This window comes from Oncorhynchus mykiss, chromosome 15, assembly GCF_057628025.1.
Source record: "Oncorhynchus mykiss isolate SJ-2025 chromosome 15, ASM5762802v1, whole genome shotgun sequence".
NCBI classification, from domain to species: Eukaryota; Metazoa; Chordata; class Actinopteri; order Salmoniformes; family Salmonidae; genus Oncorhynchus; species Oncorhynchus mykiss.
Window position 1 is genome coordinate 18323273 of NC_143036.1, and position 13644 is coordinate 18336916.

Here is a 13644-nt window from a genome sequence, read left to right on the forward strand (position 1 = left end):
TACCTCGTGGTGCTAGGCCTACCCTGGTTAGCTTATCATAACCCCACTGTTTCTTGGCCACAGAGGGTTCTCACGGGGTGTTCACAAGAGTGCTCAGGTAGGTGATAGGGGTTTCCGTTGTTGCTACTACGGTGGAAAGTCCAGACCAGGTCTCCACCGTTTGCATTCCCCCAGAATATGCCGATTTGGCTCTCGCCTTCTGTAAAAACAAAGGCGACTCAATTACCACCCCATCAACGGGGGGAATGTGCGATTGATCTCCTGGTAGACACTGCACTTCCCAGGAGTCACGTGTATCTCCTGTCGCAAGCGGAGACGGTGGCTATGGAGACATATGTCTCCGAATCCCTGCGTCAGGGGTATATTCGGTCCTCCACTTCACCTGGCTCCTCAACTTTCTTTTTTGTGAAGAAGAAGAAGGATGGAGGTCTGCACCCGTGCATTGATTATCGAGGTCTAAACCAAATCACGGTGAGGTACAGTTACCCGATACCTCTTATCGCCATGGCGATTGAGTCAATGCACGGGTTGCGCTTCTTCACTAAACTGGATCTCCGGAGTGCGTGCCGAGAGGGAGACGAGTGGAAGACGGTATTTAGTACCACCTCGGGTCATCATGAGTACCTTGTCTTGCTGTACGGGTTGATGAATGCTCCATCAGTCTTCCAATCCTTTGTAGACGAGATTTTCAAGGACCTGCACGGGCAGGGTGTAGTGGTGTATATTGATGACATTCTGATATACTCCGCTACATGTGCCGAGCATGTGTCCCTGGTGCGCCTGTTGGAGCATGACCTGTACGTCAAGGCTGAGAAATGCCTGTTCTTCCAACAGTCCGTCTCCTTCCTAGGGCATCGCATTTCCACGTCAAGAGTGGAGATGGAGAGTGACCACATTGCAGTCGTGCGTAATTGGCCGACTCCCACCACGGTGAAGGAGGTGCAGCGATTCTTAGGGTTTGCCAACTACTACCGGAGGTTTATCCGGGGTTTTGGTCAGGTAGCTCCTCCCATTACCTCACTGCTGAAGGGGGGCCCGGTGTGCTTGCAGTGGTCAGCTGAGGCGGACAGGGCTTTTAGGCACCCGAAGGCTCTGTTTACCTTGGCTCCTGTGTTGGCCCATCCGGATCCCTCTTTGGCGTTCATAGTGGAGGTGGACGCTTCCGAGGCTGGGATAGGAGCTGCGCTCTCTCAGGGCTTGGGAACGCCACCAAAACTCCGCCCATGTGCCTTCTTCTCTAAGAAACTCAGCCCGGCGGAGCGAATCTATGATGTGAGGGACCGTGAGCTGTTGGCTGTCGTTAAGGCTTTAAAGGTGTGGAGACATTGGCTTGAGGGGGCTAAACACCCCTTTCTCATCTGGACTGACCCTCGCAATCTGGAGTACATCCGGGCAGCGAGGAGAATGAATCCTCGCCAGGCAAGGTGAGGCATGTTTTTCACCCGTTTAGTGTTTACCCTCTCTTACAGACCAGGCTCCCAGAAAGTTAAGGTAGACACACTGTCCCAGCTGTATGACAGAGGAGCGGTCCATGGATCCCACTCCCATACTCCCAGCCTCGTGTTTGGTGGCGCCGGTAGTGTGGGAGCTGGACGTGGACATTGAGCGGGCATCACATGCAGAGCCCGTTCCCCCTCAGTGTCCAGCTGGGCGTCTGTACTTTCCGTCTGCAGTCCGCGATCGGCTGATCGATTGGGCACACACGTCACCCTCCTCTGGTCATCCTGGGATCGGTCTGACGGTGCGCTGTCTTAGTGGGAGGTACTGGTGGCCCACTTTAGTTAAGGACGTGAGGGTTTATGTTTCCTCCTGCTCAGTGTGCGCCCAGTGCAAGGCTCCTAGACACCTGCCCAGAGGTAAGTTACAACCCTTACCCGTTCTACAATGGTTGTTGTCACACCTGTCGGTGGATTTTATAACCGATCTTCCACCTTCACAGGGTAACACCACGATCTTGGTCATTGTGGATCATTATTATGGTCATTAACCAGGAAGTGGGTAGGTTTCTGAGGTCTTATTGCCAGGACCGGCTGGCGGAGTGGGCGGCGTTCGTGCCCTGGGCAGAGATGGCCCAGAACTCGCTCCGCCACTCCTCCACTAACCTTTCTCCATTTCAGTATGTATTGGGGTATCAGACAGAGGCTCCTGTGGTGGACGACTGGTTCCGGTGCGCAGAGGAAACATGGGACGCCGCCCACGTCCACCTTCAGCGCGTCGTTCTGCGCCAGAAAGTTGCCACAGACCGTCACCGCAGTGAGGCACCGGGGGTCAGGGTCTGGCTCTCGGCCTGAAACCTGCCCCTCCGACTTTCCTGCCAACTACACACACGACATGACAATTATGGCCAAACAGTTCTATTTTTGTTTCATCAGACCAGAGGACATTTCTCCAAAAATTACAATCTTTGTCCCCATGTGTAGTTGTAAACCATAGACTGGCTTTTTTATGGCGGTTTTGGAGCAGTGGCTTCTTCCTTGCTGAGCGGCCTTTCAGGTTATGTCGATATAGGACTCGCTTTACTGTGGATATAGATACTTTTGTACCTGTTTCCTCCAGCATCTCCACAAGGTCCTTTGCTGTTGTTCTGGGAAATATTTGCACTTTTTCACCAAAGTACATTCATCTCTAGATGACAGAACATCTCTCCTTCCTGAGCAGTATGACAGCTGCGTTGGTCCCATTGTGTTTATACTTGCGTACTATTGTTTGTACAGATGAACGTGGTACCTTCAGGCATTTGGAAATTGCTCCCAAGGATGAACCAGACTTGTGGAGGTCTACACCTTGTTCCCCCTGAGGTCTGCTGATTTCTTTTGATTTTCCCATGATGTCAAGCAAAGAGGCACTGAGTTTGAAGGTAGGCCTTGAAATACATCCACGGGTACACCTCCAATTGACTCAGTTTATGTCAATTAGCCTACCAGAAGCTTCTAAAGCCATGACATAATTTTCTTGAATTTTACAAGCTGTTTAAAGGCACAGTCAACTTAGTATATGTAAACTTCTGACCCACTGGAATTGTGATACAGATTATTTCACTTATAATTCACTGTATGTAAACAATTGTTGTAAAAATTACTTGTGTCGTGCACAAAGTAGATGTCCTAACCGACTTGCAAAAACTATAGTTTGTTAACAAGAAATTTGTGGAGTGGTTGAAAAACTAGTTTTAATGACTCCAACCTAAGTGTATGTAAACTTCCAACTTCAACTGTACAGTATATATTCCGGTCTCTGACATTTCTTGTTGTAACGATGTGCGCTGAGAGTCGGGAAGCAAGTTCAGGGAGTGAGTGTTTTAATAAACAGAACATAATACAAAACAAGAAACACTAACAGCACACAGACAAGAAACAGAAACAATGCCGCCCGGGGAAGGAACCAAAGGGAGTGACATATATAGGGAGGGTAATCAGGGTAGTGATGGAGTCTAGGTGAGTCTGATGGCGCGCAGGTGTGCATAACGATGGTGACAGGTGTGTGGCATAACGAGCAGCCTGGTGACCTAGAGGCCAGAGAGGGAGCACATGTGACAGTACCCCCTCCATGACGCACGGCTCCAGCCGCAGGACACCGAACAAAATGAAGATCCCGGGGATCAAGAGCGGACCGGTCACCTCTGCTGAGGCGCGGGAAATCTGTCAGTCCGGCTGAGACGTGGGAGCAGGGCGACCTAGAGCACCGGAGAGCATACGTGACGGTACCCCCTACCCAGCGTGTTCGACTCCACTGCAGGACGTCAACCAAAGGGACAATCCAGTGGATCAGGAGCAGACCGGTCACCCCTGCTGATGCACGGGAACCTGACAGACCTGCTGATGCAGGGGAGCCTGGCGATCTGGCTGAGGCATGAGAGCCTGACGACCAGGTGAAGGCATGAAAGCCCGACGAGCCGGCTGTAGCAGGGGAGCCTGGCGATCCGGCGGAGGGCAGGGGAGCCTGGCGATCTGTCTGAGGCATGAGAGCCTATAGCAGCTCCTGGACCCGACGTCATTCTCACCGAAACAAAAAAAAACACTCCCTGATGCTTCCCTTAGATGAGGCATCATTCTGTAACGATGTGCGCTGAGAGTCGGGAAGCAAGTTCAGGGAGTGAGTGTTTTAATAAAATAAACGGTACATAATACAAAACAAGAAACACAGCACACAGACAAGAAACAATGACGCCTTGGGAAGGAACCAAAGGGAGTGACATAAATTATATAGGGAAGGTAATCAGGGAAGTGATGGAGGCCAGGTGAGTCTGATGACGTGCAGGTGCGCGTAACGATGGTGACAGGTGTGCACCATAACGAGCAGCCTGGTGACCTGGAGGCCGGAGAGGGAGCACGCGTAACACTCGTTCTGATATTTCTTAATTTTTCTGGATTATTTGTGTATTGCTTTTAATTTTTTATTGCTAGGTATTACTGCACTATTGGAGATAGAAACACAATCATTTCACTGTACCTGCGATAACATCTGCAAATCTGTATACGCGACCAATAAACTTTGATTTAATTTGAAAAGTACCTCAGTGCTGACTGCTTCCTAATAGTTTTCTGATGGAACGAGTAGAAATTACTACAGCTATGCAATAATATATTATAAAGACACACAAACATGCACACATGCACACAGTTCTTCTTGTTTCTGGGGACAACACCACATAACTAACTATACAATGAGAATGTGATTTCCCTAGCCGTCCTGGAGTTGGTGGGGGAAGCCTTTGGCCTCTGCCATTTATTCTGCTCCAGTTGATGCTCAGTCCAGACAGCTACCACCTCCACTCTCCCTTTATACAGCAGTCTATGCATACAGTATCTGCTTGTCTGGGAAGATCTGCCTGTGTCTTGGAAACCATGTACTCCACCCTAACTACGGTGACAGGTCAAGTGATGGGTCAAGTATAGAGGACATGAAGAGCCAGTAAAATTGCCCCATCAATATCATGACATTTCAATTCACTTCACCCCAAATTAAAATGTTAAGTCCCTGTATGTTGCAAATATGTAAATAAATGACAGAGGAGTGAATGAACAAAATAAGGAGTGTGGTTGTTATTATTACAACCTAGACATCTATTACACCAGGATTGGTGGGTATGAAAGCATGGTGTGCCTGTTCCAATTTCAGACTTGAATTATTCAATGCTAGAGCAATGCGGTAAAACAGACGGATGGGATTTAATGAACTAAGAGCAGAGGCTAAAAGAGGGAAGGCTTTTTTCTCTCCATTTGATGTGGATTCTAAATAGGGAAACGCTGTGTTCATTCATTCAAACTTGAATTGCGGAAACAAGCCAATTTTCTCCTCAGAGACATCATACTGTGTAGCAGTTCCACTCAAACCACAGATGTTGGGGGAGAGAAATGAAGTCAGGCGTTTCCAAACATCTGGTGAACTAATGACAGAGTGGTATGCAGTCAAAATAATTCAGTGTGGGCTTTCTGAGTGTGTGTGCTTGACCTTCAGTCAGAATAGGGGTAGGGTAGGCTTTCCCTAGATTGACTGAAATATTGGCCAGGAGATATAAGGACCCCGGAAACAGACAACAAATCAATCATTGTCCATGTAGGGTTAGGCTACTGCCCTAGTCATGATAACAGGGTTGGCTGAAATATAGTCCCAAATGTTAGACAATGGTGGTGGACATGTGTTAGTAGACAGATTTTTGGTCAATCAAAATAGTAGGATAGGGTGCATGCAGACCTGAAGGGATTCATAAGCTGTATATTTATGCACTTGGCACTGATGAGAAGTGATTGTATTTGCAACTGATGCAAAGGTGTGATAGGTGGATAGAGGCTGAGCAAATGTGGAATGATTTATTAACAGACATACCCAGTCACCATTCTCCTGGATCCAGTTCTGCAGGGGTCCGTTCAGGTACTCTGTCATCCAATGGGCAATGTTGTCTACCTGGGACGTCATCTCCCGGTTGACGCTCTCCACGCACATTGTCCCTCCAAACTCAAAGAAAGCCACAATCCGACCCCAGTTTATACCGTCGCTGAAGAGCTCCTCTATAACAGCAGTAAACCTTCTCTGTGCCGTACTGGGCGTAAAATGCAACTGCCCCGACATCTCTGCAAAGTCCCGCTGATACATTATTTCAATCTCGTCCCCCGCCTCGCGCAGCACCCTATGGAGCCGGGCATGTCGGTCAGGTTGCGGGATCCTGTTTTGGAGCGGAGAGTTAGTGTCCACGCCTTCGGCGGAGGGTTGGGACCTCCGTGCAAAAACTTCGGGGGAGTTAGGGGGAGAGGGCTCCCCAAAACCATTATTTGGGGAATCGTTTTCTGGATAAAATTCCCATACAAATCCCTTCTTCAACAGTTTGTGATGTATGTATTTTTCAACAATAAAGCGACTGTTATAAGGATTATCGTTTGCCATCATGGTGCTATAGCCTAATACCCAGCAAGCTGTTTACGCTGAATACATTTCCAATGGTTGGTTGAGACGACCTACAAGATATCCCCTAAAATTAGATATGGTATCAGACGATAAATTGCATCTCTAACATATTGCTACAGCACATTACTTGCATAGCAACACTTGTTCCAGCCCTGCAAAAAAAAAAAAATACATGAAATCAAACAGTATTTCCGAATGGCATATAGCCTCAAATAAAATAAAGTGGAAATACTGTTTTCTTGAACAAATTGCTTAAAACATGCACATACACATATCTAATCAGATCAAATAAATAATGATATTCTTATTCTATCACATGCATTTCGAGTTCCAGTAGCAAGTCAACTTTACAGTATAATGCGTCCATGTTGTAGCATGATCCGCGCGCAATGTCTGGTTCTCCTTGCTTATGGTACGCCCCCTTTCAGGAATCCATTGGAACAAGACCGAACAGTAATAAGTTTTGGATATCCTTTCAGCTGACCCTCACGTCAACATGAGCGTCCGAGAGTTTCAATCGCTTGCGTCAATCGATATTGTGTATTTATCTGGAAAAACGAAGTTGTTGATTAAGTTACAGTTATCCGTTCTGGGGTTCAATACTCTGACATTTACTACACAGTTCCAGAAAGACGGAAGAGAAATCATTTGCAAGGCTGCTCTTAAAAGACTACTCTTATTTCACAGAGAAATAGCTTACACAAAAAAAAAACATACGCACAAGGAAGAAGATTTCTAAGAATTGAACAGCGCAGGTTACTTTGTGGCTTCTCTGCAGACGATTTCAGCGACGCTTGGTCATGCAGTCAGTTCCAGTAGGGTCTTCCTATCCAAGGGTTGTCTGCAAACTCTGCTTTCTCTCGTTCACTCCCACATAGGCGAGCCACTCACTCCCTCTCGGTGAGGTAGGCTACTTCCGTCAAGTTACGTCACTCCCATTCAATCTTTTCTTGTCATTATGTGCAGTGAATATGGCCATATCATTTATATGTTGGTCATCTGTTTGCGTTGTACACGTTAACACTTGACAGATGTTATAACAGAGTACCCAGCCTACAAAGTGGAATAAGTATTGAAAGTGTAGTTACAGGATAAGCCTAATGTCTTCATAAAGTAAAGTGATGCCTCAACAAAGACAGACATCAACATGTATGGTAAATATGCTACATTAAAGGTATACCACCACAACTCTTATATTTTTAAACGTATTCATAATATGAATGTTACAAAGCTATGACAATTGGACACTATTGGAACCACTGGATATAAAAATCCCTGCCTCCGGTTTACTGACCCATATCTAACCATAGCCCCCCACCACTGACTCATCTCCTAGGGGTCCATGTTCAGAAGCTCTTGGTTTGGGCTATAGCTGCTTGCATGAAAGAGAATCCCTCAAACATCATTTTTAGAGTCTTGCACCACACACATTCATCACCCTACTACACAGTCTATTGAGATGGTGTGTGTGTGTGCATTTGTGTGTGCATTTGTGTGTGTGCGCACACTTGAATGTGATGTGTGTGTGGGACTCGCTTCCTATTCTCAAATCATGTAGTAGTGGATGGCGACTTAGAAAGCCTTATAGAAACCTAACATAGTCCTGTTGCAGAATACTGTATGTAATATGAGACAACAAAGATATTGTGTGCATGCGGCTGGATGAGAACCCCTGTCCAACTTGAGGACATGAACGCAGTTACATGAATCATTACAATAGTGGTGTATGCGACTTCTTGAAACAATGGACCCAAGCCTTCTCTTCACTGGCAGTTACGTTTAGGTCACCAACAGTCTCCTTGTTTCTCCTTGAAGTGTGCAGGGAGCTTGGAGTGGGAATGGGGGTGGACGGTGGCTGGGTTCTGAGACAATGGCAGTCTTGTCCCAAGTGCGCGGTCGGGATGATGGAAGGGGTTGATGGGTTCATTTGCATGGTTTGCGAGTTCCTCTGCGTCCTTTGTAGTCATGTTAGGTGATGTGGTGTACAAGTATTCAGGAAAAAAATCATGATTATGGATTTTATTTCCTTTTCACTCATTATTTCACTGCAGATACAATCATATCGTCCCAATGAAGTGTATTTATTTTAGTCTGTTTTTCACCACTGGTTTGATTATTTCATGAATGTGAATTCTTCATATAGGAGATTAAGAGAACAAGCCATGGAATTGAGCTTTTGTAAACACAGATGAATGTTGTAGATAGTTAGAACTCAAATCGTTTGAGTGGGTGTCTGCAATTCCAGGCATATCTGGCTGCAGCCATCTTTGCAGTTTTCAGCCATCTGTAGACTGGAGAGACATTTCAGAACATGGATGACTGGATATCGGTATATCACTTCTAAACATACATCTGAAAACACAATGTCAGTAGTAATACGTTGAAGACCAAGTGTAATTGAAAACCTAGCTATCCAGCACTAAGTATTTTTTTTTCAAACGATCCTTTAGGCCTATAATTCCTAATCATAGTTTAAATCACTTATCTTAAAAAAAAAAAGAAATCAGGCAGATTGGTAACTACTGTATCTAATTGTCGTCAATTCATAGCAGCACTACTCTGAATATTGTATGCATGTCTAAATGATCATCCTAATTTATATCATTACCTTTAAATTGATGAGAGATGAGATTAGGTTTAAATCCTAGCCCTGCACTTCAAAGACATTGTAACTGCAGTGCTCTGCCTACATTACGATATTCTCGTAAACTATGCATAGTTTGCCACCTGGTGGACTAAACGATCAACACAAATCTGAACTGAACTAAACAGCTCAGATTCATTGCTGCTTGTTTAAGTACATCATTGTGAAAATATTAATTTGACCGAAATACAATATGATTATAATCTGTCGATCCATCCATGATCAATAAAACCATAACTGAATCACAGTGAGGTAACACTATGTGACTACAGTAAAATCATGGGAAGGGAATTGACCTATCAATGGAAATATTTCACTATAATGATTGACCCAGAAGCTGCATTGTTGACTAGAGTGCTCAGATTGGATCCTGGCCTTTATCACTGTGTTGATGTCATTATTTTCACAGATCTATCAACAAAGAACCCAGGATAGAGGGGTTCAGTGAATGGGGTCTGGACTCTGTGGAGGAGGGTCATTGTGTCAGAGACACTGTACAAAGACAGAGTTCCTGCCCTGTGGTCCAGGTACACTCCTACTCTGGTGGAAAGGGGGACACACATGGCAGTCAATACCATTGTGGTAGAAAGTGCCGAGAGAGGCACCACATTCCAAACACCAGGCCTGTTTACTGCCTCCAAACCACTCATAATTTCCTCTCCTGCTGATCCCTTTATATGAGACAGCTATATAAACCCCTCTGCTCCACTCCACCTCCCAGTAGCAGGCTCCAGACTGACCATCTCTACACAACACCTGGGGGCATGCGGTAAATCTGTCTGGATGGTCAGGATAAAGCTGGTCGTTATCACTCCGTGTCACCTTTCTGTTCCCCTCAGACAGACACAGACAGTTAAATGCCGTGTTGGGATCCAATGTGAGCTGACAGGAATCTGAGGAGGAAGACAAAACAACAGGTGAAATGTATGTGTGCACCCAGGTGTTGGTGTGTGTAGTATATTAAAGTGCATTGTACAGTAAGTTCTTCCTCACATTCCAAGACTCCTCTCTGGTCTTGGGTTCAGGCCTCGTCTACTGACAGGTGGTGTCATTCCAATGTGATGCTAATCCACCAACTGACAGTCCAGACTGAGTTGTGCCAAATGACGGAAGACAACGGGGCTCAGAAGATCGAACAATGTGGACTTTTGTAACTATGGAAACATAGGAAATGAAATATCACAGTTCAATACTGATCATGACATAAACATTACAGTAATTCAATAGGCTCAATAGTTGAAAGATGTTTAGGTAATTGGTTTAGTAATATCAATGACCAGATAAGTTACCAACTTTTTACAGAGATCTTGGCAATACTCCCAGAGCAGATCTTTTTAACTTGACTTTTCAGCTCAGAGACTGATTTCTTTACATCCTTAAAGAAGACGTGTTGGTTGACAGTGATGCTGGGTAACAGAGGGACATAGAAAGACTGGAAACTCTACAAAGACAAATCAGAAAAACAGAGAAAAGATGAGAAATACAAACATTTCATTTTCAGCAGTAACAACTGATGCTGTGGACAGAGAACCCTTGATGTCACCTGGAGGAATTGGATGTTGTCTTCTGTGTTTGAGAGCTGCTCCAGCTTGGCGTCTCTCCTCCTCAGCTCAGCCATCTCCTAGTCCAGTTGCTTCAACAGTCCTTCATCCCGACTCACTTCAGCCTTCCCCCGGGATTTGACCAGCTCCTTCACCTCAGTACCTTCTCTCAAGGTGGCAGGTAGCCTGGTGGTTAGACTGTTGGCCTAGTAACCGAAAGGTTGCAAGATTGAATCCCCGAGGTGACGAGGTCAAAATCTGTCGTTCTGCCCCTGAACAAGGCAGTTAACCTACTACAAACGTTCCTGAATAAAGCCCTGATCATCTACATACAGTGGGGCAAAAAAGTATTTAGTCAGCCACCAATTGTGCATGTTCTCCCACTTAAAAAGATGAGAGAGGCCTGTAATTTTCATCATAGGTACACTTCAACTATGACAGACAAAATTAGAAAAAAAATCCAGAAAATCACATTGTAGGATTTTTAATGAATGTATTTGCAAATTATGGTGGAAAATAAGTATTTGGTCACCTACAAACAAGCAAGATTTCTGGCTCTCACAGACCTGTAACTTCTTTTTTAAGAGGCTCCTCTGAACTCCACTCGTTACCTGTATTAATGGCACCTGTTTGAAAATGTTATCAGTATAAAAGACACCTGTCCACAACCTCAAATAGTCACACTCCAAACTCCACTATGGCCAAGACCAAAGAGCTGTCAAAGGACACCAGAAACAAAATTGTAGACCTGCACCAGGCTGGGAAGACTGAATCTGCAATAGGTAAGCAGCTTGGTTTGAAGAAATCAACTGTGGGAGCAATTATTAGGAAATGGAAGACATACAAGACCACTGATAATCTCCCTCGATCTAGGGCTCCACGCAAGATCTCACCCCGTGGGGTCAAAATGATCACAAGAACGGTGAGCAAAAATCCCAGAACCACACGGAGGGACCTAGTGAATGACCTGCAGAGAGCTGGGACAAAAGTAACAAAGCCTACCATCAGCAAGGGCATTGAAGATGAAACGTGGCTGGGTCTTTCAGCATGACAATGATCCCAAACACACCGCCCGGGCAACGAAGGAGTGGCTTCGTAAGAAGCATTTCAAGGTCCTGGAGTGGCCTAGCCAGTCTCCAGATCTCAACCCCATAGAAAATCTTTGGAGGGAGTTGAAAGTCCGTGTTGCCCAGCAACAGCCTGCTCTAGAGGATATCTGCATGGAGGAATGGGCCAAAATACCAGCAACAGTGTGTGAAAACCTTGTGAAGACTTACAGAAAACATTTGACCTCTGTCATTGCCAACAAAGGGTATATAACAAAGTATTGAGATAAACTTTTGTTATTGACCAAATACTTATTTTCCACCATAATTTGCAAATACATTCATTAAAAATCCTACAGTGTGATTTTCTGGAGAAAAAAAATTGTCTGTCATAGTTGAAATGTACCTATGATGAAAATTACAGGCCTCTCTCATCTTTTTAAGTGGGAGAACATGCACAATTGGTGGCTGACTAAATACTTTTTTGCCCCACTGTACCTGACGATAACTGACAACTGCAAGCAGACTGGTGGCACCAGAGTGGTGGGACAATTTTTACCTCCTGGGGCCTGGAGCTTTTCCTTATATGTTAACCTAACTAGGAAAAATTCTGGACCCTATAAGGTATGACAGTGATTAATCAGTTGTAAAAAGCTTTTATATGGGTTATGATGGGACCAGTTTTTCCTAATCAAGTCACATGGTTTAAAAAAAAACTCCTGGCATTGAGGGGGAATGAACCCTTTCAAACTGCAGCTACCTTATATTTGGTCATATTAATTATATTTATTTAACTAGGCAAGTCAGTTAAGAACAAATTCTTATTTTCAATGATGGCCTAGGAACAATGGGTTAACTGCGTTGTTCAGGGGCAGAATGACAGATTTTACCTTGTCAGCTCGGGGATTTGATCTCACAACCTTTCAGTTACTAGTTCAACACTAACTGCCAACCCATTTAGACTAGATTAGGGGGGGGGGGATTTCCTCTACCCAGACACATAGACAACAACTGCTTGACAATTTAACTCACAGGGCTGAGCTTGCTTTATGCATGTTTGCCTTTTAAAAAAAAGTCTAGGCTGCCATCACTATTATGTTGATTGATTCATTCCAGGTAATCATTTTGGATAAAAAATATATAGGCAGCCTAGATAGCCCAATTTGATCACATTCACATTTTCTCCTGACACACAAATGGACTATAAATACATAACGTTACTAATTAGTCACCCAGACCAGATGGACAGGGTGCATAGGCTGTATGCAGCTGCTCTTATTAGTAGCCTACAGTTGATCAGATGGAAAAATAGTATTGTTTTCATCCCATACAGCATGTCAGATTTCTAATGTTTAGGTGTAGCCTAGGCTGCTGCAACATTTATGTCATGAGTTTTTGCTTGTGTGAGTGATTGTGTTATCATCTTTGCTAAATAAATACCAGGGAAAAGTGCAAAGCCTTCTTGAGCGCACACAAAAAAAAATGTGCTGCGTCAACCTTTTAATGGATGATACGATGGAGCTATCAAATCATTCAGAATTGTTTTCGACAACCCAGAAAAGGTTTTCAGCATGTAATGAATATTAACGTGCAATTACAGGCGGCTTGATGATAGGCTCCCTGTTAACCAGCTATACATTTGATACCAGTTGATATTGAGTGCCCTCACCTTTTCATCCTTCTTCATGAAACTGATCTCAGGCAGAGGTCGACACTCACTTGCAACTTTTCCGTGTACCCCAGAGAATAAAGTTTTTTTCCCCAAAAAAAGTCCACAACATTTTCGGCCATGTTGGCCATTCTACCATTCTGGCGGATGAAAAATGCTCACTCGCGTCGGATAGCTAGCTTGCTACTGAAATTAGCAAGACACATTTAAATCAATTGCACTAACTGGACACAAAAATAAAGATCTAAACCCAAGAAAAAAATGTATAATATTCCTCCTCCATCTCCTATAATTTGAAAAAACTAATTTGGATTGAATAATGTCCCAAAAATACTAATCACT

At 44.6% G+C, this 13644-nt stretch overlaps 1 protein-coding gene and 1 pseudogene across 4 annotated transcripts in view; both read right to left on the reverse strand.

Moving 5' to 3' along the window:
* bcl2a (BCL2 apoptosis regulator a) overlaps window positions 1-7316 on the reverse strand; it is a 61149-nt gene extending 53833 nt beyond the window's left edge. Inside the window, exons 1-3 of one of the 4 annotated variants that reach the window (XM_090199417.1) lie at window positions 7124-7250; window positions 6754-6950; window positions 5827-6554 (exon numbers count right to left, since the gene is read on the reverse strand). In XM_090199417.1, coding sequence (XP_090055543.1) covers window positions 5827-6384 — 558 coding nt within the window. In that variant the 5' untranslated portion in view covers window positions 6385-6554; window positions 6754-6950; window positions 7124-7250. Of the gene's footprint in view, window positions 1-5826 lie in introns of all 4 variants that reach the window. The other 3 variants (XM_021562512.3, XM_021562511.3, XM_021562510.3) reach the window with 3 other exon arrangements.
* A 2110-nt stretch (window positions 7317-9426) lies between these two features.
* Window positions 9427-10664, reverse strand: LOC149977411 (stonustoxin subunit beta-like; annotated as a pseudogene).
* Between the last annotated feature and the right edge of the window lie 2980 nt (window positions 10665-13644).